Source organism: Stenella coeruleoalba, assembly GCF_951394435.1.
Source record: "Stenella coeruleoalba genome assembly, chromosome: 2".
Lineage (NCBI taxonomy): Eukaryota > Metazoa > Chordata > Mammalia > Artiodactyla > Delphinidae > Stenella > Stenella coeruleoalba.
The window spans coordinates 36,785,949-36,813,391 of record NC_137147.1 but is presented as its reverse complement, the minus strand read 5'-3'; the positions used below and the strand labels follow the sequence as shown (position 1 = coordinate 36,813,391).

Sequence of the window (27,443 nt, the reverse complement as noted above, 5' to 3'; positions counted from 1 at the left end):
GGAAATACAAATTCAGAAGTGAAAATTCTGTCAGTCTCTTGAAGAAAGTTCAATATACAAATACCTGAGGTGAATGCAAACTCAGTACATTTACACTTGTGAGTCCACAGAACTCCATAAACATCCACTTCCTCTGACTTTTTAATAACATTTGACAGTTTCCTATTGATGCTAAGGACACATAATGTCTTAGCATATATGATTCTCTGAGCAAGTAGAAGTTCAGATTCTGTGGTAGATCTTCACATGAATTGGGATTCTAGTGATTACTAAAAGAACTACCTTGTTAGAAATAAGCTGAGATACCCGGATTTTCCTCTCATCCTCAGTAGGTTCAAGTTTTCTCGCTGCAGAAGCCTCAACAAGAATAAAGGGAAACAAATTATAGTCTCAGTCTCCACAAATAAATAGGCTAATTTAATTGTATTCACTGCTTACATGGTCATACCACCACTTAAAGGAACTCTGACAGGACAATCTACCAAAAGACAATTATTTTCATGTAGTGTGAAAATTATTTATTCACGTTGCAAAAAAGATTCACAATAGAACACTTTTATGGTGCATGATCCCTGACTTTTGGAATAAGTCACATTTTGAACATTTTTGAATAAGCAGCTCCTCCAGAAACATACCCATTACATTAAAATGTATTTATCTGTATAACAGATGCACTAAGAGTCTCGGAATTGAAATTCTATACTTTACAGAGTGCTCAAATCAAGTAGGGACTGCAACAAAAAATAACCACTAGTAGGCACTCCAAAAAAATGCCTGTTCAATGTGAATGCATTTACAATTCCTAAGAACTCCTCTTTCATCCTCAAATATACTCAATTTCTATGTTGTAAAAAATAACACATCCAAATATTTATAAAGTAATGTGAGTCTATTAAAATAACATATAAGAAAAATTACTTTTTTTTTCTTCTATTACTTAACCAACAGGTAAGCCTAAAGTTTATCTGGGATTGGTGTCAATTTACAGTAATTTATATACACATGGGAGTTAAAGAACCCGCACAAAGAGGTAAGTTAGTTGTACTAAAAACCAGGAATGAAATAGTCACTGAAAATAAACACTAAATGTGGCATCAATTTTAGAAATCAAGGCAAAAAGTAAAATAACACAGTCCCAAAGTCTGCAAATTTATTGGTTCACCAAAGGATAGAACTTCTTCCTAGCACTAACTTCTAGGGAATTTTGTGTGTATATTTGTGTGTGTGTGTGCCTTTAAATGCCAAGTGGAATATAATGAGTGAATGAATGAACGAATGAGACTGATGGCTTGGCTGGGTGCTTGGCCTTGCAGCCTGCCTCGCAACATGGTACCCTGAGATGAGGAGGAGCAGGCTTCTGAGGTGCACAGAGAGTGAAACAGAGTTCTTCTGAGATAAAAGAATAAAGTAGAAAGTTACTTTGCCTTTTGGCCTCCTCCTCTTTCCTCTTCCAGTTCTCTATCCCGCTGGGAGGCATGTACTGTTGTAGGTAAGAGTGTGAACTTCACAGCCAGCCCCTGTGCCCAGCTGCATCACTTGCTAACTGCAGGTAAGTTACCTACCTCCTGTTTCCATATCTGAAGGACAGGGATAATAATGGTGCTTACCCATAAAGGGCTGTTGTGAAGATGAAATGACTTAACACATATCAGTGCTTAAGATGGTGCCTGGAAGCCAATAAGTTAGCTATTTTGATTGCTACTGAAGGGTCTGGGCTTCCAGAATCTCCCTCTGGGCTTGCTCCTAGTGGAGCCACAGTCCACGCTCCAGCTCTTCCCAACGGCCCTGTTCTCCACCAGCACACCTCTGTTACTTAGAACAGTGTTGTCAATGCTGTCATCCATGACAACAGACAGAATGGGTGCTAATTCCCTGGGCTATTACTTTTCATCTGAGTAAGATGTGCATGGGGATCTTCTGATGATTTAAAGAGGCAATGCCAAGGGGCAGATCCTTTCCATTCATAACACTAGGCATCCTTCTTTGTGCACAGAGTCAAATGTGACTGAATATTCAACACTAGCACTTTTTTCAATATAAGGAATGTGGAAATCAATTTCCATGGAGATTTTCAAACTGTTCAAATTTACCCCAAGAAAGCATTCTACTTTTCTCCTAAAAAGCCTGAGTGTTGTACATTCCAGCTTTCCCTCCACGAACAGTTCACCTAAGTCAATTAAAAATTGGTTCCTTTTCTGCACCATCTTTAAAAGAAAACTAAATGCAACCAAGTTATCACATTAACACTATCGTTCCCCAGTTTCCGTTAACTTTCATCTGGTTTTAATAACCATTCGTTCCACGGCTATTGCCAAAAATGCTATATAGTACATGTAGTTAGAGTGAGTTAAAGCATGTTAAAATAAACTTGGTAGATTTGTAAGAATTTCATCACCTGTCCAAATAGCTGGAGATGTACAGGGTCCCTTCCAATGGAAAAAACAGCAGGACAGCTTAAAATTATAACCTGAAAATGGAGTTTTTTAGTGCAGAAAAATCTAAGTTGACGTGTACACTTAGTGGCCATATACCCTGCAGGACACAGCCCCCTGTTGTGGTCTGGCCAGTGAATGCTGCCACACTGAAAGAATAGGTAAGAATGAGTCACAAGACACTTAATCATTGTGCCCATGCTCTTTTCATTCTAAGAAAAGGTAAGAATGAGTCACAGGACACTTAATCATTGTGCCCATGCTCTCCTTCTTGGGTTCTTGACCCAGTGAAGGAACTCATGACATTATCCTCCTCTTACCTGCCCTCTCAGGAGTAAGGTTTTAATTGCAGAACCCAGGACTTTGTTCCCACTTCACTCAGCGCCTCACTCAAACCAGTCGGAGAAGAAACATAAAGTATTTTTTCTCACCTGTCCAGAACGAGGTCTGGAGCAAAGATGAGCTTGCCGGGGTGGTCGATGGAGCGCCACATCAGCCCCACCATGAGCACCTCCAACCAGCAGCTCTCCAAGAGCCGCACTTGGTCGTACAGGCTGAGCTCCACGAAGCCTGGGGAAAGCAAGAGGCCGTGAGCACACCCCACCCTCCTCCTCAGCTCCCCCGTTCCATAAAAACAGAAGAGCAATCATACAGGGTGGGGTGGGGGGAGTCAATATTTTAAAGACATTGCTAAATGCTGACAAGTGAGAAAATCTTGAACTCAAAGTGAGTACTCACTATTTTCTAGTCTCAAACCCCTTCTAGAGAGAAATGTACTTCATTCAGAATTTCTAAAGGACTGTCACCTGGGCTTATACAGCTCCCCAGACAGATGCTAGGGAAGAACAGAAAGCTGGCCCTGACCTTTGTTGGTTATATCCTAATAATCCCTCTGCACTACTGAGAAAGACAGAGCTCAGCTGCCAGTCAGAGGGGCTGCCAATATGGCCCAGCCCATGACTGGGGCCAGAAGGAGTGGGGGGATGGGAGAGTGGGGGTGCAGATGGGAGGCTTGCAGAGAGAGCAGGGCCAACCCCTGCAGAAAGTCAGAGCTCCAGCTGAAAGAGTTTCTTCAATTGCTTAACATTTCCCATCTAGCGTTAGAATCATTCTTCTGAGTAGGTGTGCTGTCTCTAAGCTACTGTACGCTGAAGAGGATAGGTAACAACTGAAACAGGTCCCTAAGGGAGGTAAGCACTTCAGAAGCAGAGATCACCAGTGCTTCCTCCGTAAGCCACCGTAAGAGGAGGAGGCAGTATAATATAAGTATAGTAAATATAAACAAATGGCCTTGGAGTGCAATGCATTCTGCTTAGAACCCTGCTCGGCCTCATCCCAGCTAGTTACTTAATCTCCTATGAAGTCTTTGTTTCCTTACAGGAAAAATGGGGGCAACAAGGCCTATCTCTGAGAATTTCCGACAGCTAGGATCTCTCATCATCCTCATTTCACAGATGAGGAAACTACGGCACAGAGAACACACATGGTTCAAATCTTTGAACGATTATAACACAAATCTGCACAAAGGAGAATTTAATAGAGTAATGAATGGAAAGATGGATAAATCCTTTCCAAAGCCACATTCTACACTCAGTTCCAGTTCCTGATATGTGTACACGTTTCAATCTCACCCACAGTTATAGACAATAAGCCTACCCAAAGGAGATCAAGCTTTTCATACTTGTAGATATTCAGCAAAACCAAGGCTAGGTGATATTCCAATTTTTTTTGGTTTAGACAATGACTATATTAGCTGAGAACGGGGGAAAAAAATCCCACAGCTTCAGAAAGCCTAAGCTTTCTGAAAATTTTCCAAAATACCAGGCTTGAAGAGGGACTAATGCAGCTTAAGAGTTTGGTTTTAAAGAAGCTGCACAGCTCTCAGGAGTAATTAATTTCACCACTACTCTCCACGTGGGATCTTGAAAACTAGGCTTGGAATACACGTAGAGCAAAAGCTAGAGGAAATTACATCAGTATTGTCTCCTATGGGAAAGAGCTGAGAATAAAACAGCATTCTGGCAAAGGTGAAGATGCTAGACTATCAAAACCAAAGTGGAAAACCTGGAAATTCTCAGAAAGCTCAGAAGCAAACAAATGACCCCTATGGATACTATTACCTGAGGCTCTTACACCCAGCTGCTCTGTCACCCAGCTTCATGCCCCCTTCTCAATCTTTAAAATGTGCTTAATGCAGTTGCTGACCTCCAGGCCATGGAAATTGTCCCTAGTGGCTTAGAACTTGGAGAGAGACCTCATTTCTTAGACAAATGTATAGACGTACATGGAGAAGCCCTTCCAGGGGAATGGTGGGTTGCTGTCATTCTATGTTAGAATCCTTGATTCATTCTTTCACAGAAACACCAATTCAAATAATAATTAGATGGTGACAATGCAGTATATGTTACAAACTGGTCTTGGAAAGTGGACACATTATAGGATGGAAAATGAATGTTCTAAATGACAATTTACGAATAACCAAACCCATTTTTAAGTCTATCAAGTTAAAAAGCATTCCAGGTTTATTGATGATTCATGTTACTTCTACAGCTGATTTACTCTATTTATCCACATATATACTGATTCTTTCTCTATTGGAACAAAATTTTACAGTTCCTATTTAGCATCTGAGAAACGTTTCACTTTCATACTGGTCATACTGAGCCCCACCCCTCCTCCCAAGGTGAGAAGTCCACAGCCAAGAGATGGGTTAAGGTGGAGCCCAGATTCCTTCCTTTTTAGACCATGTTCCAGGTCCCAGGACCCTAGAATTTCCTGCCTAAATGGCCTCATATCCACTTCCAGAGCCTGGGTGGGTCTCTTCCCTGGGTCCTTCGTCCCAGACCAGATCTAGGCATGAGACGTGGCCAACAGGCTAGTGTCTGTAGGAGATGTGGACAGGTAGAATGGAGTGTGTACAAGGTGGTGTGGGATGGATCCAGGAGTGGGAGAAGAAGGCAAGGAGTCAGGAAGAGAAGGGGTCCACCATATACAACTCTTTCTGCACTGCCATGTCTGGTACAGAACTCAGAGGAGTTCAAGAATTCTAAACTGGAACCTGGTCTTCCAGGACGTGTTAAAGGCATACATGTCAAAATAGGAAGAAAGAACATATTTCTTTTAAAGGTTATAAATCAAGCTCTCAAACTGCTAAATACCCAAGACACAATGTGGACCTCCATTTTGTATTCTTGCCCCATAAATGTTAGAGGCGGCCCTTTCCACAAATAAATTTAAAGCTAAGACCCAGAAAGCCCTACCCGGAATTTTCTTGGCCCAGCCGATCATGTGTACCAGTTCCTTGTCAGCCAGCTTGGTCAGGGACATCATCATGGAAGCCTCGGTGAAGGGCGTGCTGGGGCGGCTCACGAGCACGTGGGGCGGCTCGGCCTCGAGGAGTGTGAGCACCAGCTGCTCTGGGCTCAGGGCACTCAGCAGCAGCTCCTTCACGCGGGTCACGTGCCCACCATTTTTCTTGGCTTTGCTCAGGCAGTGCAGCTGCTCATCAGAATTTCTCTGCCTTCGAACTACGCGGTACCCACACCTTTCTCTCCGGGAGCCTAAAGCAGAGAGCAGATGATAACACACTGCTTTCCCATCTCTTCTCCAACCCAGCAGTCAAGTTCCCCCAGTCGCCAGGGTAAAAGTGAAGCAGTGATATCACTGGAAGACCTGAGTCTATTCACAGAATGTGCCTTAGAACAGGAGCCTGACTTTTATTTCTGGAGCCTGTGGGGCACGTACTAAAGATTATTATATTTGTGACTGACTGTACTGGCAAAATCAGTAATGACTTTTTAGGGACAATAGCCCAAATGATGTTTAGGTTTCCACTTCAAGGTCATCTATTCCATTTCTAAATCTAAATCCATTTCTCTTTTAAAGAGTGCTGGTATACCTCAGTTTCCAAACCATGAAATTAGAAATCTTCTTCAGGAAGAAGACAAGGAAAAGTTAGGAACTGATTATAAATAATGCACTTTTAACAATACATCCTTAAATTCTTTTGCGTGTGTGTGTGTCTGTGTATTCTTTTTACATACTTAACACAAATAAGTTTATTTCAAACAATAAAGTAATTGAAAAAATCTGGAAAATATAGACGATCACAAATTTTGGCTTAAAGTCAGTTTTCTTTTAATGCTTTTATACTTTTCCATATTTTGTATACAACTTTAGGACATACATAGTGTATGTATATATGTGTGTATATATATAATTGTATAACCTCCCTTTTCTTTTTTTATTAAAAATGTATCATTTTATAACAATTAAAAAATCTGTATAGCATTCTGTTCTATGAGTATAGCACCACTTATTTAAAGTGTCCCCTGTTGATGGAACTCTAGGTTGGTTCCAATTTCTTTGCTACTATATTACACATTACAATGAAAATGCATCTTTGTACCTGTATCCAATTACTCCCTTATAATAAACAGAAAGAAGTCAAGTTGCTGAACCAAGTTGCTCGTTTAAATTAAAATTTAAAATTTTGATACATATTGATAGATTGCCCTTCAAAACTATTTTAAAATTTATAATCTAAATAATACTTTAAGGGCTACCTATTTTCTTATAACACCACTGGACATTAAAAATCATTTTTAATCTTTGCTAATCTGGCAAGTGACTAAACAGTCTCATTTTACTTTGTATTTTTTCAATTACTAGCAAGGTTGACTAAAATGTTTGCCCTTCATTTTCTCTTACTTGTATATTGCATATTTGCTTCTTTTGCTCTTTATCTCCTTAATTACCTACAAAGGCTCTTTATATAGGAATGATAACTTTTGTTGTATTCAATATTTGTCTTAGCTGTTAATATATCTTTTTTTTTTTTTTGTTCTTTGTTAATATATCTTTTAACTCTGCTCATGGTGTCTTCTGTCATAAGAAGATTTAGTACATAGTCACATCTGCCTTTTTGTTTCACATAAAGATTACACAAATATTCTCCTATATCTTTTTTAAACACTTTTGTGGTTCAAACCTATTTGAAATTTTATGTATGCTTCTATTATGTCATATTGATATTTCATGTTATGTTTTTCCAAATGGATGTACAACTTTCCACATATCATTTATTAAATAAGCTTTTCCCATTGATTTTTATAAAATGCCTTGTCATTTAATAAATAATTGTGTATAAAAGTATCTTCTTCCAGATTTTCTACACTTTTTCATAGATCTATTTTTCTATTCCTGTGCTGGTACCAAAACGTTTCAGTTACTGTAAGTTTATATAGCAGAACACAATGGGATAATGTCTTTAAGAAAGAAGATTTCAGGCTTCCCTGGTGGCTCAGTGGTTAAGAATCCACCTGCCAATGCAGGGGACATGGGTTCAAGCCCTAGTCCAGGAAGATCCCACGTGCCGCAGAGCAACTAAGCCCGTGTGCCACAACTACTGGGCCTGTGCTCTAGAGCCCATGAGCCACAACTACCAATGCCTGTGAGCAACAACTACTGACCCCGTTAGCCACAACTACTGAAGCCCATGTGCCTAGAGCTCATGCTCCACAACAAGAGAAGCCACCACAATGAGAAGCCTGGGCACCACAATGAAGAGTAGCCCCCGCTCGCCACAACTAGAGAAAGCCCGCGCGCAGCAACAAAGACCCAACTAGCCAAAAATAAATTACTTAAAATAAGTAAATTTTAAAAAAAAAAGAAAGAAGCTTTCAATTCAGAATTATATTCCCAGCTAACCTATCATTCAAGAGTGAGGATAAATTAAAGGTATTTTCAGTTTAAAAAGATTGGGAGCATATATCACTCACAGCCCCTTTGAAATAAATACTATGTTCTTTGGGATGGAGAAAAATGAACCTGAAGGAAGCAAAGAAAGTCAAGAAGCAGTGGTAAGAAACTAAACTGGTAAATATGTGAGTAAATCTGAAAAACACTGAATAAAATAATAATAATTTTTCGAGGTACAGAAACAAGGTAGAACCAAAATACCAGACAATAACATATAAGATGAGAGAGGAATAATTTTGACTAGAACATTCGAAAAATTTTTATTTAGGAAGAGAGATATCTATTAGAGTGGCTTGATTCTAAAATTAATCAGGAATGCATGCTAAAAATAGAAATAGTGTCACTAAAAGAATTAAAACAGAATGTATGATTTCCAAACTGGCAGAAGAGAAAAAAGAAACCAGGAAAATATGATCAACTCCAAAAAGGAAAAAAAGTAGAAAATATGTGATTTTTTTAAAAAGCACAAAATAAGATGATAGAAATGAACCCAAATACTAACGATCACAATAAACATAAACAGACTAAATTAATCAATTAAGAGCAACTCTGAGATCAGACATATTTTTTAATCTAGACATAGACTGGTTATAAGGAATACATCTAACATGCAGAAAAACTGAAAGTAAAGGGGTAGAAGAAGATACAACGGCAAAAATTAACCAAATAAATTGGAGTCAATATCAAACAAAATAAACTTAATGGCAAAAATCATTATTAAGGTCTCATAAGTAGATTATAAAAGGAAGGTAAATAATTCTAAGCTCATATACATCAAAACAACAACAAGAAAACACAGCCTACAAACAAAATGCCAAAAAGTGATTGAAAGAAAAAGAGAAATTGACAAATACACTAATATCAATATAATGGGATGTTTTACTGTATCTCTCTCAGAAACTAACAAAATAGATGGGGAAAAAGAATATAGAACATTTGAACTGCACAATTAAGAAGCTTGAGCTATAAAAGCTCATGGAATTTGTAAAAATTATCACATAACAAGTCATTAATAAAACTTTAACTAAAACTGATATCATATAGATCATATTCTCTGACCACAATAAAAATAGAAATCAGTAACAAAAATATAACTTCCAAAGTCCTATGAGCACAAAATATTTCTAAATATTCATTGGTTAAAGACAAAAATGTAAGATGGAATTAAAAAAGACATAAGTCGGGCTTCCCTGGTGGCACAGTGGTTGAGAGTCCGCCTGCCGATGCAGGGGACATGGGTTCGTGCCCCGGTCCAGGAAGATCCCACATGCCGCAGGGCGGCTAGGCCCGTGAGCCATGACTGCTGAGCCTGCGCGTCCGAAGCCTGTGCTCCACAACGGGAGAGGCCACAACAGTGAGAGGCCCGCGTACCACAAAAAAAAAAAGACATAAGTCAAGATGTTGTTAGCATGGGCACAACATTTATATGAATCTTCCCTAAAAAAAATCTAAAAGTTAAAATCAGAATGCCTAGTTTCTATACTCCCACCATTGTGTTTGTTCACGAAATTCAATTGTCCACATTTATACAAAGAAATATTAGTTAGGAGGTATGAGCAAATTATTTGCTTCCAAGAAAATTTATCTGAATTTCCCTTATCCTTGGCTAACTGCAGTAGAAGAAAGGGCTCTATTCATCTAGGGATAACTGAATCAAAATTTTCATGAAAAGAATTAAAAGCCTAAAATATAATTCATTTTATTAGTAATCAGATAAAGTGCTATTATTATTTACATTATATATAATATTATAATTATATTATTAAAGGTCGATTATACCTCCAGGGTAAAATGGGACAAAATGTATGGTTAAGAGAGTATCTTTCTGATCACACATTTCTCTTTTGTGGAGTATATGAGGATAAGGAGTTTACAAAACAGATTTCCATACAAAGTAAAAGGTTTTGATTCCACACATTCAAATTTATTTGACCAAATTTCCCCAACAAAGTTCTATGTACTAGACCCTATTCTAAGTTGGGATCAATAAAATAAAGCCCCTAGAATCTATTGATAGAGTTCCTAGTTTTAACTGGTAAATCAAGTTGTATTGTATACACTGGAATAAAATGAAATTGAGAAGGTCAAAAAATAAAGTCATTGACAAAGAACTCACATTTTTCTGCCAAGGACATTCCTAGTGTTATGGCTTTGACACCGTAATCCAAGCAGTCACTCAGTGTGCCTCTGAGTGAGCTTAATGAGAAAGTACCAAATAGGAGTGCTCCATATTAGAAAGTGCCCCAGCGAAAAGACGATGACAACAACAACCATGGTAAATGATGATCATGACAGCTAATATCTACTGGAAGCTTCTGTATGCCAGACATTGTGTATTATTGTATATAGATTATCCCATCCTGACAACCACCCTAGAGAAAAGGTGCTATTACTATCTCCAACATACAGGGGAGGATCCAGGCACAAGAGAGCTCAAGTAACTTGCCCAAGGTAGAAAAGCTAGAAAATAGCAGAAGCAGGATCTAAAACCAATCAGTGTTCTGAATGCAGAGCTGGTGCTTTTAACAACAATTTTATATCACCTCCCTATCAAATTACTTTCAAGTGTCTATACAGCGGGTGAATAAAGAGATGGCATCTGAAAGATGCCGAGCTATTGTCCCAACACAGGGTTCTAGATCAGGTATACAGTTATTCAGGTCGGTTTCCTGCCTATTTGCAGTTGTGTATTCTTATAATGAAGCCTTGTCCCTGAAGCTAGTCTGGGTGGGTACCCTCCTACCATTGAAACAACGATATTAATACCTCAGCAGAAAGGATTGGAAATGCAGAAGAAAAAGGTGATGACAAAAGGGACAGGATTTCTGAATAAAACGGGGAAGTGATATTATTCAGGAGGATCCAGAATGCAGGGAGAATCCCTAATCCTCTAAGATTCGATAGAAGGAAGACTCTAGATCAAGGGTTTTCTCAGGAGGGCAGACGAGAAGAGGGCTGGGAAAGGAGGGAGGCACAGTTAAGAAAATTCACTCCTAATCGTCTTTTCCTGTGGTCAGTAAAGGGTCAAAATATCCATCTGTTTGCACATCAATCCATCTCATTCCTTCTGTAATCTAAGATAATGAAATATTTTTTCTTAGCCCTATACAGCGACTTTTTGGTCAAATTCAATGACCTTTTCCAGGAAAAATTCAGGAACATCTCTGAACTCTGCTTTCTGAAACTGTATTGTATCAAAACTCCTAATTTATATGAGCCTTTCAACAAGGGAGAAAGGAAGGAAAAGCAAAATTTAATGCCAGGCACTGTGTTAGGTCTTTATTCCTCACAAAACTCAATGAAGCAGATACCTCTGTTTCAGAGATAAGGAAACCGAGGGCCAGGAAGGTTACGTCGTTTAAGCATAGTCACCGCTAGCAAGAAGTAATGAGACAAAAAAAATGAGATTCCATCTGTGTGTGGGGGCGGTCCAGTCCTGCTGTTCTTCTCACCGCATACACTGTCCCCTACAGCTGGAGTGTATGTGCTACTGCCCTGGTCCCAAACCAGGAGAACCACAGCCACTAACAGACTCTAGTACATTAAAAGCGTTTCTAACCTAAGGCTAAATTGGAAATCTTTTTTTTTTAAGTATACAATTTAAAATATCGTTTTACTTAAAACATGATATATTTATTTGCAGTCTTTGGTCAGAGGGCCAAGGATTTCTCTTTAAGCACCTCTGCCAATTTAATCACAAGTTACCTTGTCTCTGGATTTTCAGTTTCAGCTTCTTTAAAACAGAGCAAGAACTTAGGCACTCCTAAAGCAATCTGAATGCAGACTCTTTATAGGTGTATAAATGGTTTTGCCCCAATATCACCCATACCTAACCCAATAGCTATTAGTCCTTTACAGTTTTATTCAAAGCTTTCACAGGAACAACTATCTTTTCCTACTCATATTTCATATGTTTGCATAAAGTTTAATTAAATTATATGATTTAACAATTACAATGAGTAGAAACAGGTTGGGAAGAAGCCCATTGGTTACTGATAAGGATATAACTGAAGTGGCGTTTATGAAAGTAACCAATACCCACTGGGAGGTCATGGGCATTGGCAGGATATTTTACAGAGGAAATGGAGAACACAAGTGATTTTAGGAAGCCAGAGAACTGTGATTAAATTAAGAGAACTTCTGCTCTAATTCTGAACTAGGGGAGGGAACAGAGAATGTTCAAGGGGCAGAGCTACTAAGAGACTGTCAGGGAGAAAAGAGAGAGGATTTTTTTTTTTAATTTTTCAAATAGTTACAAAGAGAGAAATAACAACAAACCACTGCTAAAATACTGGCTGGCAGAAGAATAAGAAAAGTACAGGCAGAGCTGATATGACTGTATATAAACAAGCAAGTATGTACAACAAGTGAATCAAGTTAGCCAGGTGGAGAGAGTGCAGTGTAAGCATCGTCGTCAGTTGTTATACTAATGTTCTCATTTCTCTTTGTTTTTTCATGTATATATATGTGTGTTCACATATATATGCACACATACTGTCTTAGAACAAAATCCATACTCTATGTGCTTTCCATAGGTCTATCATGTTTCTGACTCCTATGCATATTTTTTCCACTTCTAGAAAGTTAAATGGAGGGATAGGCACGAGTCATCCCAAGTAGCCCACAAGATAGTCAACTTTCTTGTCAGAGCTTTAACCATGAACATTTACCTGAACTTCATCCTTAGACTTTTCAAGGCCTCAGGCAGATGGTCATCCAGCCCATTTGAGCACCTCAGTGGCTAGAGTTCTCTAATTCACGCAGCAGCCTATTCTGTGGTCAGACCACTTGAACTGTAGAAAGTTCTTCCCTACATTGGGCCAAAATCTGCCTCTAACAGCTTGCTCCTGTTCACCCCAGCTCTGTCCTCTGCAGCTTTAGAGAATAAGTCAACACCCCTGCAATGGGACAGCATACACACACCTGAAGATAATTACCATGTTTTAAATCTCCTTTCATCCAGGCTACATGTCTCCAGGTCCTCAAACTGTCCCCAGTTTGACATGGCTCTCAGCATGTCCCACATATCACAGAAGGGGAAGGGAACACTCACCACACTTCACCATTCCGACTTCATAGCACTTCCGAAGTCGGCAGGCCTGGCAGCTTTTACGCCGGTTCTTGTCTATTGTACACTGATTTGTAGCTGGACAAATATAATCATTATGTCCTACAGCAGAGCAAAAACAAACAAAAACAAAAAAAAAGGAAGTTTATTGTTATAATATTTTGGCTAAATCTCTTCCTGGTCAACAACACAAGTAACGCTACCCAGCTGAGAGATAGGAGACATCTTCTTAACCACAGGTACAGGTATAAAAACCAAGTGCAGCCTCATCAGTGCCTTGTTCGTGAGTAAAGGAAACCTAAGAATATTTCAATATCCTACCCTTTTGAATAGGTTATTCTCTGCATGTTCTTAGAATTCTCAAGAGATACATTTAGAAATAGTCTCCTCTAGACATGGAAAGTGAGACAGTCACCTGAAATTGATTTGCTCCAAGTCACAGGACTCCCTGAGAGTAACACTTGTATCAGGTCACCAAATTCAACTGCTTGTACTCTTTTACATACATTCCTCCGTGGTATTTAACATGATATTTTAATAGGAATTCGTAGCTAAATAAGAGAACTACACTGGTCAATAAGAGAATATAGAAATCATCAAACAAAACAAGGACAGAAAGAACTGCCACTTGATAATGGTTGTGGTGGGTCAAATTATCGTTTTTAATTCTTCACTCCCTGCCTCAGCCTGTGACATTACAGTGTATTACAGCAGGCAGAGTACACCTCCTCACCAATTCACGTCGGGCTTGGCCGTGGGACTTGCCAATGGTATGGAAGTAGATGTGATACTCCAAAAGTTTGGCTTGGCCTCTTGAGTGCCCATGAGAAGAAAATGCCTAGGGTAGCCACTGGTCCAAGGAGAATGTGGAGACGTGTGGTGCAGACCAGAACTCAACCCAAAGCCCAGAGCCAAGCCTTATGAAGTAGAGCCACCCTAAACAACTCACAGACCCATAAATAAAAAAATAATGCTCACTGTAGTAATCTACAGCCTAAATAGAGTTGTATAGCAATATCTGACTAAGACAATGGTGCTTCTTTTATGTAAAGAAGAAACAAGAAAATTTCCATTTCAAAAAGCAGCACTGGGACTTCCCTGGTGGAGCAGTGGTTAAGAATCTGCCTGCCAATGCAGGGGACACAGGTTCGATCCCTAGTCTGGGAAGATCCCACATGCTGCAGGGCAACTAAGCCCACGCGCCACAACTACTGAGCCCATGCGCCACAACTACTGAAGCCCATGTGCCTAGAGCCCGTGCTCCACAACAAGAGAAGCAGCCGCAATGGGAAGCCCGCGCACTGCAACGAAGTGCAGCCCCTGCTGGCCACAACTAAAGAAAGCCCATGTTCAGCAATGAAGACCCAACGCAGCCAAAGAAAAACAAAAAATAAAAACACCAAAAGCATTACTTCAGATGCTGTATGGAAAATAGATTAGAGGCAGCAAGATTGATGAAGGCCAGGAGACCAAGCAAGAACCCACTGTTGCTGTGCAAACCAGAAAGGAGGCTGCCTGCCTGGATTGGTAATAGTAGGGAGGATGAAGATAAATACAGAGACCTGAGAGATTTAAGGAACAGAAATTATAATAAAATATATAAAAAGTAGAAGTGAACAGGGTATTATGGTGCCTTTATTTCTTAATTGAGTCTTTCAATAGGGCCTGAACTTCTTACGATAAAACCTATAATGGCCCATAATTTCAATGTCGAAAATGGATGAATCTCAATGATAAACTAAACGAGCAAGTCATAAAAGAAGTCACAAAAGAACATAAAGGAGAGGATTCCATTTATATGAAGTTCAAAAATAGAAAAAACTATATTGTTTAGGGTTACATGCATAGGCGATAAAAACATGGCAAGGAAGGCAGAAGTTAGAACTGTCTCACCTCTGTAGGGGGAGAAGGTGCTGTAACTAAAAGGACCACCCAGAGGATTTGTTTCTGGAGATATCCTATTTCATGGCCTGGGCACTAGTCACACAGGAGGTTGCTCTTTACTTCTTTTCTAAACTGAATATAAATATGAAATTTTATATATTTTATACATTATATATCTTTTATATGTGTGTGTGTGTATGTGTATATATATACAATATTTATATATACTAGAAAAAATACTCTATCCTCTAAGACAGACTGGAAGCAGAGATATCCCAACAGCAATGAGTAAACTAACACCCAGATCTTGGTTTATGAATATCATTCTCCACTCATAGGAAACTGGGAACCTTAGAGAAACAAGTTTATTCCAGCTTATCCCACTGGGGCACGGAGAGTACAAGATAAGCCTGAAACATCTTGTTGTGCCAGGAAGTAAAGAAGTGTCTAAAGAGTTAGGGGCACATGTCAAAAAAAATACAGAAGCCAGTTTAAGGGAACACTACTGGCCAAATCTGGGATAATTTGGACACCCAAATAAATAATTATATATACTGGAATAAATATATTCCCTAACTCTATCCCCCGAGACAGCATGGAAGCAGGGACATCACTAGCCTCACAGACATCACCTTAACCAAATATTCAAAGTGTACATCACTAGTATTGGGACAAATTGAAATCAGGCACTACATGAAAGGAGCCAGTCAGAAGAATATAGCATCATTTCTGTGATATTCCAATAGGCCAATAATGTGTACGCTGAATCTAATGATGAGGAACCATCACACAAACCCACAGTGAGGAGCATTCTGCAAAATAACTGACCTATAAGATTCCAAATTGTCAAGATCATGAAAACCAAGGAACAACTGAGGAACTGTTCTGGACAGAGAGAGAAAGGCTAAAGACCTAACAACTAAATGCAAAGTGTGATTCTAAACTGGATCCTTTTGCTGAAGAGGGCACTGTTAGGACAACTGGGAAAACTGGAACAAGTCTAAACATTAGATGGTAATAATGTATCAATGCTAATTTCCCAATTTGACCCTTGTGGCTCTACCGGAATACATGTTAAGTGTTCGGAGGTGACGGAGCATAATGTTGGCAACTCATGATTTCAGGAAAAATGTTGGCAACTCATGATTTCAGGAAAAAACGTTCTTTATATTGCATATGCACATTTTCTGTAAGTTGGAGACTCATTTTAAAAATGCTCTGTTAGCTACTCAAACAATAAACGAATTCACACAAATACAGACACATACAAATAAATATGCAAATACAGATAAATTGAAATTTATCTATATTTCAAATGTTAATGTTTTAAGCTGTGAAATTAACTTTCCTTTTTCCAACTCACCAGATTTTAAAGAACACTTCAAAAAGCTATGGTTCCATGATTGAACCATAATTAAATTTTATAATCCTCTCCCCTTTTAGATAGATTCCAGTAACATCTGTTCAACAAAACACAAACTGAAATTCAGTTGTTTGTGGCTCTACCATCACACTCTGCATCGGCCTGGGTACCAGCAAAGGTGCCCTAGAGATGCAAAAACCACTCTCTCAAGTGACCCTCCATCCTGGCCATGTACAGGAAGCAGCGTCTTCCTAGCCTGACACACCAACATTCCTGATGACCTACTGATTTCCGGGTAGTTTTCATCAGCATTTCATTTAGTCCTATAACTTCCCTTATGAAGAGTTATAATCCCCATTTTACAAATGAAAACACTTAAGCTCAGTTCAATAACCTCCTTAAAGTTATTGTTTTAGTTTTCCATGCCACATAGTAAATTTCTACAAACTTAAAAGCTTAAAATCAAACAAATTTATTATCTCATAGTTTCTGCAAATAAAGAGTGCAGACGCAGCTTACTCTACTCAGGGTCCCAACAAGGCTGCAACCAACGTATTGACTGGGCTGTGGTCTCATCTGAAGCTCAGGGTCCTCTTTCAAGCTCATTTAAGTTGTTGACAGAATCAATTCCTTGCAGTTGTAGGACCGAGATTCCCATTTTCTTGCTAGTTATAGGCTGGACACTGCTCTCAGCTCCTAGAGGCACCTGCAGTTCCTTGCCCAGAAGCAGCTCACAACATGTTTGCTTCCTTCCAGGCCAGGAGAAGCACATCTTTCTGACTTCCAGTCTCTCCACAGTCTGCTATGATGGAGTCTTATATAATCACAGCATAATCTCAAGAAACTAATCACAAGAGACTATCCCAACACCATTTGCCATAAAATGTAACCTAACCAAGGGAGCGACTCTGTCTTCATATTTACAGGTTCCATACACACTCAAGAATAGGTGGTAATATAAGGCGTGCTATAAAAAAGATTTAAAGGAACAGATAATTATCTTGTTATTGCTTTTATCCTCACTTATAATATACAAAAATAAATTTTAAAAGCCAAAATATATTTCTAATCAGAAACTTTCTATTGTACTTTAGAATATAATGCTTTATACTTAGAAGATAAATGTAATCCCACAGCACTTTCCATAGCAGAAGCAATCTTTTAAGTATCTTCTAAAACCTCTAAGAACTATATATGATGTCATCCTTATTGGTTTTAAAAGGAGGTTCATAACAATAAGCATTTAAGGGACAAGTAGAGGTCGGCTTTTATTTTTCTCTCAGAGTTTACTGTAAAAGATCATTTTACTTTTAAAAAAGGATCCGAAAGCACAATAATATGAACATGCTCAATAAAATAGCCTAGAAAATGTCTTATGCAAGAAGGTCATGGTAATTCACTTCATTTCTGGCAAAAAGAAAAAAGTCCTCTTTGAACTGCACCAAACACCCCATGTATTAAAATGGCTTTCTTGTTCCATGCAACAGTCTGCTACTCCACACTAACAGAACTCAGAGAAAAGTTCAAAGCAAAATTAAAGGCAAAATACGAAGCTAATTCTTTTAGTTAACATATAAAACTTTACAGGAAAATATGCTTTTTATAATACAAAACATAAAAGGTTATCTTTGTTCTCTGCAAAATTATTGAGACTGTCTGAATATGTATTATCATTCATATCCAACTGCATGGAGGGAAGAGACAGCACTGGACTTGAAATCAGAAGACCTGACTTTAATTCAGCTCAGCCTCCCGGTTTTCTTATTTTAAAAACAGAGCAATTAGGGACTTCCCTAGTGGCGCAGCAGCTTAGAATCTGCCTGCCAATGCAGGGAACACAGGTTCGAGGCCCGATCCAGGAAGATCTCACATGCCGCGGAGCAACTAAGCCCGTGCACCACAACTACTAAGCCCGCATGCCACAACTGCTGAAGCCCGTGTGCCTAGAGCCCCGTGATCCGCAACAGAGAGAAGCCACAGCAATGAGAAGCCCACGCACCACAACAAAGAGCAGCCCCCACTTGTCACAACTAGAGAAAGCCCGCACACAGCAACAAAGACCCAATGCAGCCAATAAATAAATACATTTTTTTAAAAATAAAATAAAATAATGTAGCTCTTAAAAAAAAAGAAAAAAGCAGAGCAATTATTACCCATACCCTCCCTGGCATTCTTATACTTCAATAGCAAGCATCTACCTTGTTGTTTCTTCCCTCAGGATACCCTTCTTGAGTTCGAGACCAAATAAGTCCCAAGTAATGGAATATATGCCTTGAAGGTAAGAATCTTTTACACAACCTATGGGCTGCTACAGCTTCCCATTTAAAGCTTAGCCTGTAATGTCTTAAGAAATAAAGAGTTGAAGATTCATGAGCAGCAGTCAAATGGATTTTAACTTTCAAATGACAATGATAAAAGGTTATTATAAATACCAAAATGAAAGTGCATAGTATAGTAGTATCATTACTATTATATGTGGATATAAAATAAATAGCCAGAAGGATGAACTTTATGGAAATAACATGAAGAAATGGGCCAAATACATATCAAAAAACCCCCAAATTTTATAAGAGATGTAAAAGACCTAAATAAATGGAGTCAACGTGTTTCCTGATGTGAAGACTATTACAGAGCTTCCTTTCAAAATAATTCTTAGGTTTAATAAAATATCCATTTTTCTTAACATTAAGGATGGGAGGTCACTTAATAAAATTATTTTAATGTTCCTGTGGACAAATAAACATGAGAAAATAGCCAGGACATTTTTAATATAGGAGGAATTTATACTGGCATGTATTAAAATTCATTATAAAACTATAATACTTAAAATAATGTGATACTTATACAAGAATGAAGAGATAGATCAACAGAACAGTCAGACTAAACACTAGTATATATAGAACTTAATATATATCATATACATAGAAAAAAATTAATGAACACAAGAAAAGGTGCTCAAAATCGTCAGTAATCAGAAAATGCAAAATAAAACCACAGTGAGATAGAACTACATACCAATATAAATGGAATGGCTAAACTTTAAAAGACTGACAATATCAAGTTTTGATAAGGACATGGATCAACCAGAACTCTCATACATTGCTGTTGAGAATACAAAATGGTTCAACCACTTTGGAAAACAGTTTGTTAGTTTCTTATAAAGCTAAACATACATTAGCTTATCATACAACCAGCCATTTTACTCATAGATATTTACCCAAAAGAAACAAAAAGATGTCTACACTGAGAGATATGCATAAATGTTCATAGCACTTTTACTTAAAATAGCACAAAACTAGAAACAACTCAAATGAACAAATAAACAAAATGGGGCACACCTACTGGAATATTAGTAACAAAAAGGAATGAACTACTAATGCATCCAACAACACAGATATATCTTAAAAGCAACATGATAAGTGCAAGAAACCATACATAAATGGTTACATACTTTAAGATTCAATTATATGACATTCTAGAAAAGGCAAAACTATAGGGACAGAAAATAGATCAAGAGTCACCAGAGCCTGGAAGGTTGGGGTGAAATTGGCTACAATGGGCATGAAGGAATATTTTGCAGTTATAGTAATGCTCCATATCTTAATTATGGTGGTGGTTACATGACTACATGTATTTTCAAAATTCATAAAACTATAAAAATAGAATAGGGGAATTTTACTGTATGTAAATTATATCTCAAACAAAAAATTAAGTTCCTATATTAAAAAAAGCAATGAAAATGGATTTATTCAATAAAACAATGTGGATAATATTGACAATTTATGAAAATATATTTGATTCTTATTTCATTCAACATACCAAAAAAATTGAGTAGCCACTTTCAGTTATTGCAATGCATTTATACCAGAGGGCACCAAAAATATGAAGAGTCCAAAGAAATAATCATTTAGGCATGAAGCAATTGTAAGAGCACTAACTCTTTCCCATTTGCATTTTTAGGATATGACACTCCTTTTCCCTTTCCCAGTAGTTCCTCTGCGGATGCAGTAGGAAAGAATGACATGGGGAAAGCACAGGAAACTTACGTTTTATTGTTTTCAGCTACAGTCTCAGGGTTCATGAAGTATCATGAAAGATATTCCATGCAGAGATTTTTCCCAAACAGCAAATAAGAATTCTCTTTTTTAAGGATGTAGTTAGCTGTTTTGGGTCAAAATTTCCTTAGGAGATAAAATTCTAGAACCTCAACAAGATAGAGAATTGTCATCATATCAAGAGTTTGGTTCTGAATTTCAGAAAATCTGAATCGTTCTTATCATATATCGCAGGAAACTGGACCTGGCCTTATAATCTACTAGTACAATGATCATAAACAAAAAATTTTAAGCACTGAATATGTTAAACATAGAATGAAAAGCTCTGTGTATGCAAAAGCAAAAATAAGCAACCGTGATTTATGTTTTGATAATATTTGAAGACATCAGCTTCCTTTGTCTGTGCTGTTTTTCCTTTCGGTAAGAAAAGTTTGGAAATGGCAGAGGGCCCTCATCCACCTAACTATGAAGATTTTGGAGGAGGAGGGTTTAAATGAGATTAGGATTAGAAGAGAAATACAAGGAAGAAAGAAAAGATGTTGATATCTAAACTGAAAACAGAAGAGTTAAAAGAGAAACTAGAATGACTTGAATTTGCAGGTTGTTTACAACTGACCAAATATTTTCACATAAGCAACCTCATTTCCTTTTTAGAACAACTCTGCATCTCCATTACACAGACAAGCAAACAGGCTGGGAAGTAAAGCCACAGAGCTACTAAGTGGAGAGTCCAGAATAAACAGGTGGTCATCTATGAAGGGTGAATTTCAGGGGACTCAGAGGAAGGTGATTCCTTATCTACCAACATTCTACCCCTCACCTCCCTCTGGATTACATCAGCTTCTCTGCTCGAGGTAAAATGCTCTCTTAATGTAGAGTTATCATTGCGTGAATTAACTCAGTAAATTACCGTTTGCCACTTGCACACTATGAATTGCTTTAAGGTTGCTTTCCTTAACCGGATAAGAACAAGGCACTGAGGCCTTGGCAGAAAAGGGAAGGGAGCTCTGAGATGGGAACATAGGACATTGTCTGGGAGTAGCTGGCAAGGGAGGGGTTAAGGGGCAGAGAGACAGCCAAGAGCACGAGTACGCAGGAAAGTGCCTTCAGCAAATTAGGGCCAGCAAGGACATGTGTGGTAAGGGGCTGACTGGCCTTGAAACCAGGTGTGCACAGCTTGAGACTGATTAAAAAGGCCACTAAAACAAACAAACAAACAAAAACCCAGCCCAGCAGAAATTTGGAGAAGGGTAGGGAAATAGTCTAAACTCAGACCAGGAAACGGGATTGGGAAGGAGGTTCCACTAGTTCAGGGCAAGACATGCCTCTAGATAAATTCTCAGAGACCACTGGAGTTGAACTACTGACTTCTGATCATTTCCGTAAAACATGTTTATTCTCTCTTCCTCGGGAGTCAGCCCACCATTGTGACTGTTACTTATGCCAGATATTAAACATAAGACAAAGGAAGAAACAATCTTTGCAGTTCCTAATGAGCACACATTTTTTTGGCAAGCTTTATCTTCACAAGGGTTGTAGGTAGACGTCTTCTCCCAAGAAGATGGCGATGGGTGATGATGGGGTGAGACCTATTTGGGTTCTGGGGTAGAGATCTGCAATGAAAGATAAAGTACTCTACACTTGAAACAATCCACCCCACCCGCAAACACACATGATCCTCTGAACTGCTCATCAAGTACTCTGTGTACAAATCAGGCCAAAGGTGAAATTTCTGCCAGGTCATCTGAAAACTTGTTTAAAAGCAAAAGTGGAAAACTAAAGAAGCAGCTAACAATACTCTTGTACCTTGAATGCTTCTTTTAAAAAAGGCCTTACATCCTTCACACGACCAGACTCCATAGTGATATCCCGATGCATAATCGCTGCAGACCGCACAGAAGTGGGCATCCCTCTTTGAACTTGGACTAGTAACAGGGCTGGCACAACTGCTTCCACTAGCCTTCCTTTTCAATGTCTCTCTAGGGGCAAAGAAAACATTCATTGTAAAAGAGCATTAAAGATAAAACAGGGCCTTTCTAGAAAAACGAACAGCATGAACATTGCCTAATTTATCTCTTTGCCCTCAAGGGTTCGTGATAAATATATTCCAAGAAATCTGATCAAGCGAAACCTTTGTTACTGATATCAGATCTATGAAGAGTCACCCTGTTGGGATGACTGATGCCCGAAAGTGGTTAAGCAAGTTTATGCCCATCCATGCAGTGCTGATGAGCACCAGTAACCATGGATGGCCAGCTGTAGCCATCAGGGTGTACAACTTTGAGTGTAATAAGTGACCAGATCCAGTCTGGGTGGAAATGGTGGGGAGAAGAAAAGGGAAGAGAGGAAGAAGAGAGAAAAGAAGGGGAGAGCGTGAACATGTACCTGTCCTTTGAGAAGGTTTTGGAGGAAGGTGTTCAATGCTGGGTAGAGTGAGGGCCAGGGCTTCCACAGAGGAAGGGAAAGCCCACAAGGGAGCACCAACAGGCACCAAAAACACCTGGTTAGTTCCTAATTTTGCTATGGCATGTTTCTTTTGGAAAGGAAATAGTAGAAGTACGATTATTTATAAATTAAGGTAATTATACTATGGTTTAATTTACCCAAATATTAGCAGAACTCTGATTAGAACTTGTGTTCAGAAACAAAATATTTCTTCCTTTAAACATTGAATGAGAAAACATTATTTTTAAAAAGTTATCTATAATTTTCATATTCTCTTTTACCAACAAACAAGAAGTATTTTTTTAAAGAAGAAAAATAAAATTACTGTGTAATACGGCTTTCTCAAAGTTTTATGATATTTGAAAGTAATACATTTCAATATCAAATATGCTGTAACTTAGTACTTTGGTTGTTTTGGAAATTTATCTCCCCTTCATGCTTCTCCCCATACTACCTCTGCTCTCTGTAGCCATAATTATCATTAAAAAGATCTGGGTTTGATCCCTGGTCAGGGAACTAAGATCCCACAAGCCGCGCAGAGAAGCCAAAAAAAACAACATTACAAATTGAATGGAAATAACCCATTATATTACCTTGCCCTTAGAGTTTAAGAAAGTTCAACTAAAAAGTTCCACATTTAAATAGTTTCCCATCAATCTTTATAAAATGTTATTATTGGGCTTCCCTGATGGCGCAGTGGTTGAGAGTCCGCCTGCCGATGCCGGGGACACGGGTTCGTGCCCCGGTCCGGGAAGATCCCACATGCTGCAGAGCGGCTGGGCCCGTGAGCCTTGGCCGCTAAGACTGCGCGTCCGGAGCCTGTGCTCCGCAACGGGAGAGGCCACAACAGTGAGAGGCCCACGTACCGCAAAAAAAAAAAAAAAAAAAAAAAAATTATTTTAGTTCATTGTTTAAAAGCTTGTACCTATGTTTGTCTTTTCAGGCTTCACCTGTCTAGTATTTCATTAAGTTGTAATACCGACAGTTACTTTTATCTTGGACACAATTTGTCATGAACACTAAATTGTGATTTCACTGCAAGATAAGAAGGATCTAACTTGAAAGTAAAAATTTCTTTTTCAAACCCAAATCACTTCATCAAGAAGAAAGTGATTTAAGTTAAATTCTTTAGTTTCTAAAGACAGTAGTCATGATAGTGAATTCTCCCCCCAAAACACAGATCTGTAAGCTCAACTTTTTAGTAAGAACTAGAATATCAGATTAGATATTCTAGAATTCAGAATATCAGATGTTTTAGGTGCTCTATTTGATCTATGTAATAATGAAGACCTTGTATAACACATATCTTTCTTTTCACTAAATCATAAAGCAATCTGAATAATGGCCATGAACTACAATTCAGAATGAAGACTGGATTTACCTGTTCCCAGGTAAGGTGTGTTCTAATGATCTCGTTTCACACCAAGGACTCTTTTGAGGTTCTGCATACAGAAGTGACGACTGGCAGTGGATGGCTAAAGGAGAGAGGTGCCCAGGAGTTGGCCACAATACATTTGGGCTTGTGGTCTGTCGACCAGGCCCACCTTCCGAGTTATTGGGAATACTGTAATTCATCACGGCAGGGCTATAGAATGTCATGGCTGAATATTCATGGTGGCTCTCTACATAGGAGGAAGGTATATATATAGGGCCTGGCTCCAGGGGTAGGATGGATTGACTGCAGTTGTAGGAGACAGGAGAGTTAAGGCTAGATGGTGAGTTTTTGATATCCATGTCTTGAATAGGTAACATCTAGGAAAACTCCTTGTGAGAAGAGGCACAAAGGGACATTATAATGTTCTCAAAGAATCATAGACAGGTATGGCTGTGAAGAAAAAAAAAAGACATTTCTAAGTTACAGATACAAGCATACTATTAAAAAGGTTGACATATTATTATTAAACACACACACACACACACACACACACACACACACACACACACACACACACTTGTATGGGCCTAGAAATACATCCTGAAAAATATACACAAAAATATTAACCTCAGAGGGGTAGGAAGGTAAGGCATGGAACTCATTTTCTACTTCATTCACTTCCATAATGCTTTTGTTGTTAACCATGATAATTTTTTTACCATGAGAATTTAATATAAAGTGCTTTTAAAACTTAAAAAACACAGGGAGTTCCATGGTTGCCCAGTGGTTAGAATTCTGGACATTCACTGCTGTGGCCTGGGTTCAATCCCTAGGAACTGAGATCCCACAAGCCACATGGCATGGCAAAAAATAAATAAATAAAAATTAAAAATAAAAAACACAGGATTAAATCAAAATGCCATGCCAACCAGTTTTCTTTTCTTTTTTTTTTTTTTTTTGAACTAGATAAGTTCCTTTTTAAATTCTTACAGAAAAATAAGCAGGAAAACCCTGAAAGAGCAGATCAATGAGCAGGACTAGCAATAACAGATCTTCAAACACACTATGAATAGCCAATAATAAAAAAGGAATAGACAGGCCAATGTACCTGTATCAATGATCAATTTATTGCCTTTTACCTAATACACCCTTCAGTATATGTTCTATAGCAATGGAATTCCTTAAGCATTTAAACTGAGCCCAGTGCTAAGCTTTCGCAGTTGAGGCACTGCAGGGACACTGCAGAAGGAAGAGGCCACAGTGATTTCTGGCAGGGGCAGAGGCTGGCAGTGTGGGTGTGAGAACATCCAGTGGAGCCTATGCCAGCCATAAGTCCAGAATGAGGTCCCACTGCAAACTTGTAGCCCTGGCACGGCGAGAACCTTTCTGCAATCACCTGTTCAGACTATGGCCTGAGGAGTTACACAGAAGTTGTTCCTTGTACAAGTTTCATCACCAGCACATGCACACTCTGAAGGTCTTCTGCCCCCACGGGCACCTGGACTCCCAGGGCCCACACCACCAGCTGCTGATCACCCGCTCCCCACCTGCAACTCCAGACCACTTTCGTCCAGCTACACAGTTAACATTTCTGCTAATTAGTGGCCAAACCATTTTTTTCCAAGGAGGTCTGAATCCCCCAAGTTTGTCCATCTTTGGGTAGTCTACCTCAGCTCCATGTAAAGTTTCTTATATCTTATACTTAATCTCTCATCATAGTTGGTAATTCTTACATTAGACTTCCCCTGTTGAACCTACTGTGTAGTTTCTATCTCCTGATTGGACCCAGATTGCTATGCAATAGAACAGAAAATCCTAAAACAGCAAATTCAAAAACTCAAGGGATTTCCCTGGTGGTCCAGTGGTTAAGAATCTGCCTTCCAATGAAGGGAACGCAGGTTCAATCGCTAGTCGGGGAAGTAAGATCCCACATGCTGCGGGGCAACAAAGCCCATGCGCCACAACTACTGAGACCGTGCGCTCTGGAGCCCACTCGCCACAACTAGACAGAAGCCCGTGCACCACAATGAAAGATCCCTCGTGCCGCAACTAAGACCTGACAGAGCAAAAATAATAATAAATAAATATAAAAAAAAGTCAAAAGTTTTTGGAAATTTGTCATAGGATAAAGGTGGTATCTCAAATCTCTAGGAAAACATTGGACAACAGAATTATCATTGGAAAAAGAATGTATGCCAGAGTAAACTCCAAATGTTAAAGACCCGAATGTTGAGAGAACTGGAAAGAGGAAGGAGAGGGAGGAGGAGAGGAGAAGGGGTAAGACAGGAATGGGGGAGGAACAGGGGCTGCACAGGTACTAGAAGCAAATGTAGATAAATCCCATTATAACATGGGTGTGGGGACAATCTTGTTAACTATGACTCAAAATCCAGATGCAATTTTAAAATGTACATAAAAGTACATAAACTCATGAAAGTAAACATCTGCATATCATAAAAACACCATAAGTCAAAAGAGTAATGACAAATTGGAAAAAAAATACTCCCAACTTATATTAGAAACAAAGGGGTAATTTCTCTGGTATATAGCGAGAACTCTTAAATTAAGATGGAAAAAAACCCCCAAATATTCATTAGAAAAATAGGCAAAAAACACAAACAGAACACAGGAAAAGGAAGGCAAATGGCTCTTAAAACACATAAAAATATGTTCAACCTTGTTCAATAAAGAGATACATATTAAACTGCACCAAGATACCATTTCTCACTTATGTTTGCCAAAAATTCAATTTTTTTTTTTTTTTTTTTTTTTTTGCGGTATGCGGGCCTCTCACTGTTGTGGCCTCTCCCGTTGTGGAGAAGCTCCGGACGCGCAAGCTCAGCGGCCATGGCTCACGGGCCCAGCCGCTCTGCAGCATGTGGGATCTTCCCGGACCAGGGCACGAACCCATGTCCCCTGCATCTGCAGGTGGACTCTCAACCACTGTGCCACCAGGGAAGCCCAAAAAATTCAAATGTTTGACAACAGACTCTCTTGGAAAGGTTATGGAAAAAACATGGACTTGCTCCTACATTGCTGGTGAGAGTGCAAAATGGCACAA

The 27,443-nt window shown here is 38.8% G+C and overlaps 1 protein-coding gene across 2 annotated transcripts in view; it reads right to left on the bottom strand.

The window, feature by feature from the left end:
* The window catches only part of ESR2 (estrogen receptor 2), a 133,599-nt gene that overhangs the window by 40,953 nt on the left and 65,203 nt on the right, over window positions 1–27,443 (bottom strand). For both annotated transcript variants that reach the window (XM_079912186.1, XM_079912187.1), the window contains 6 exons: window positions 24,389–24,832; window positions 22,369–22,541; window positions 13,246–13,362; window positions 5,693–5,992; window positions 2,864–3,002; window positions 283–357 (listed from right to left, as the gene is read on the bottom strand). In XM_079912186.1, the coding sequence (XP_079768312.1) occupies window positions 283–357; window positions 2,864–3,002; window positions 5,693–5,992; window positions 13,246–13,362; window positions 22,369–22,541; window positions 24,389–24,759 (1,175 nt within the window). In that variant the 5' untranslated portion in view covers window positions 24,760–24,832. The remainder of the gene's footprint in view (window positions 1–282; window positions 358–2,863; window positions 3,003–5,692; window positions 5,993–13,245; window positions 13,363–22,368; window positions 22,542–24,388; window positions 24,833–27,443) is intronic.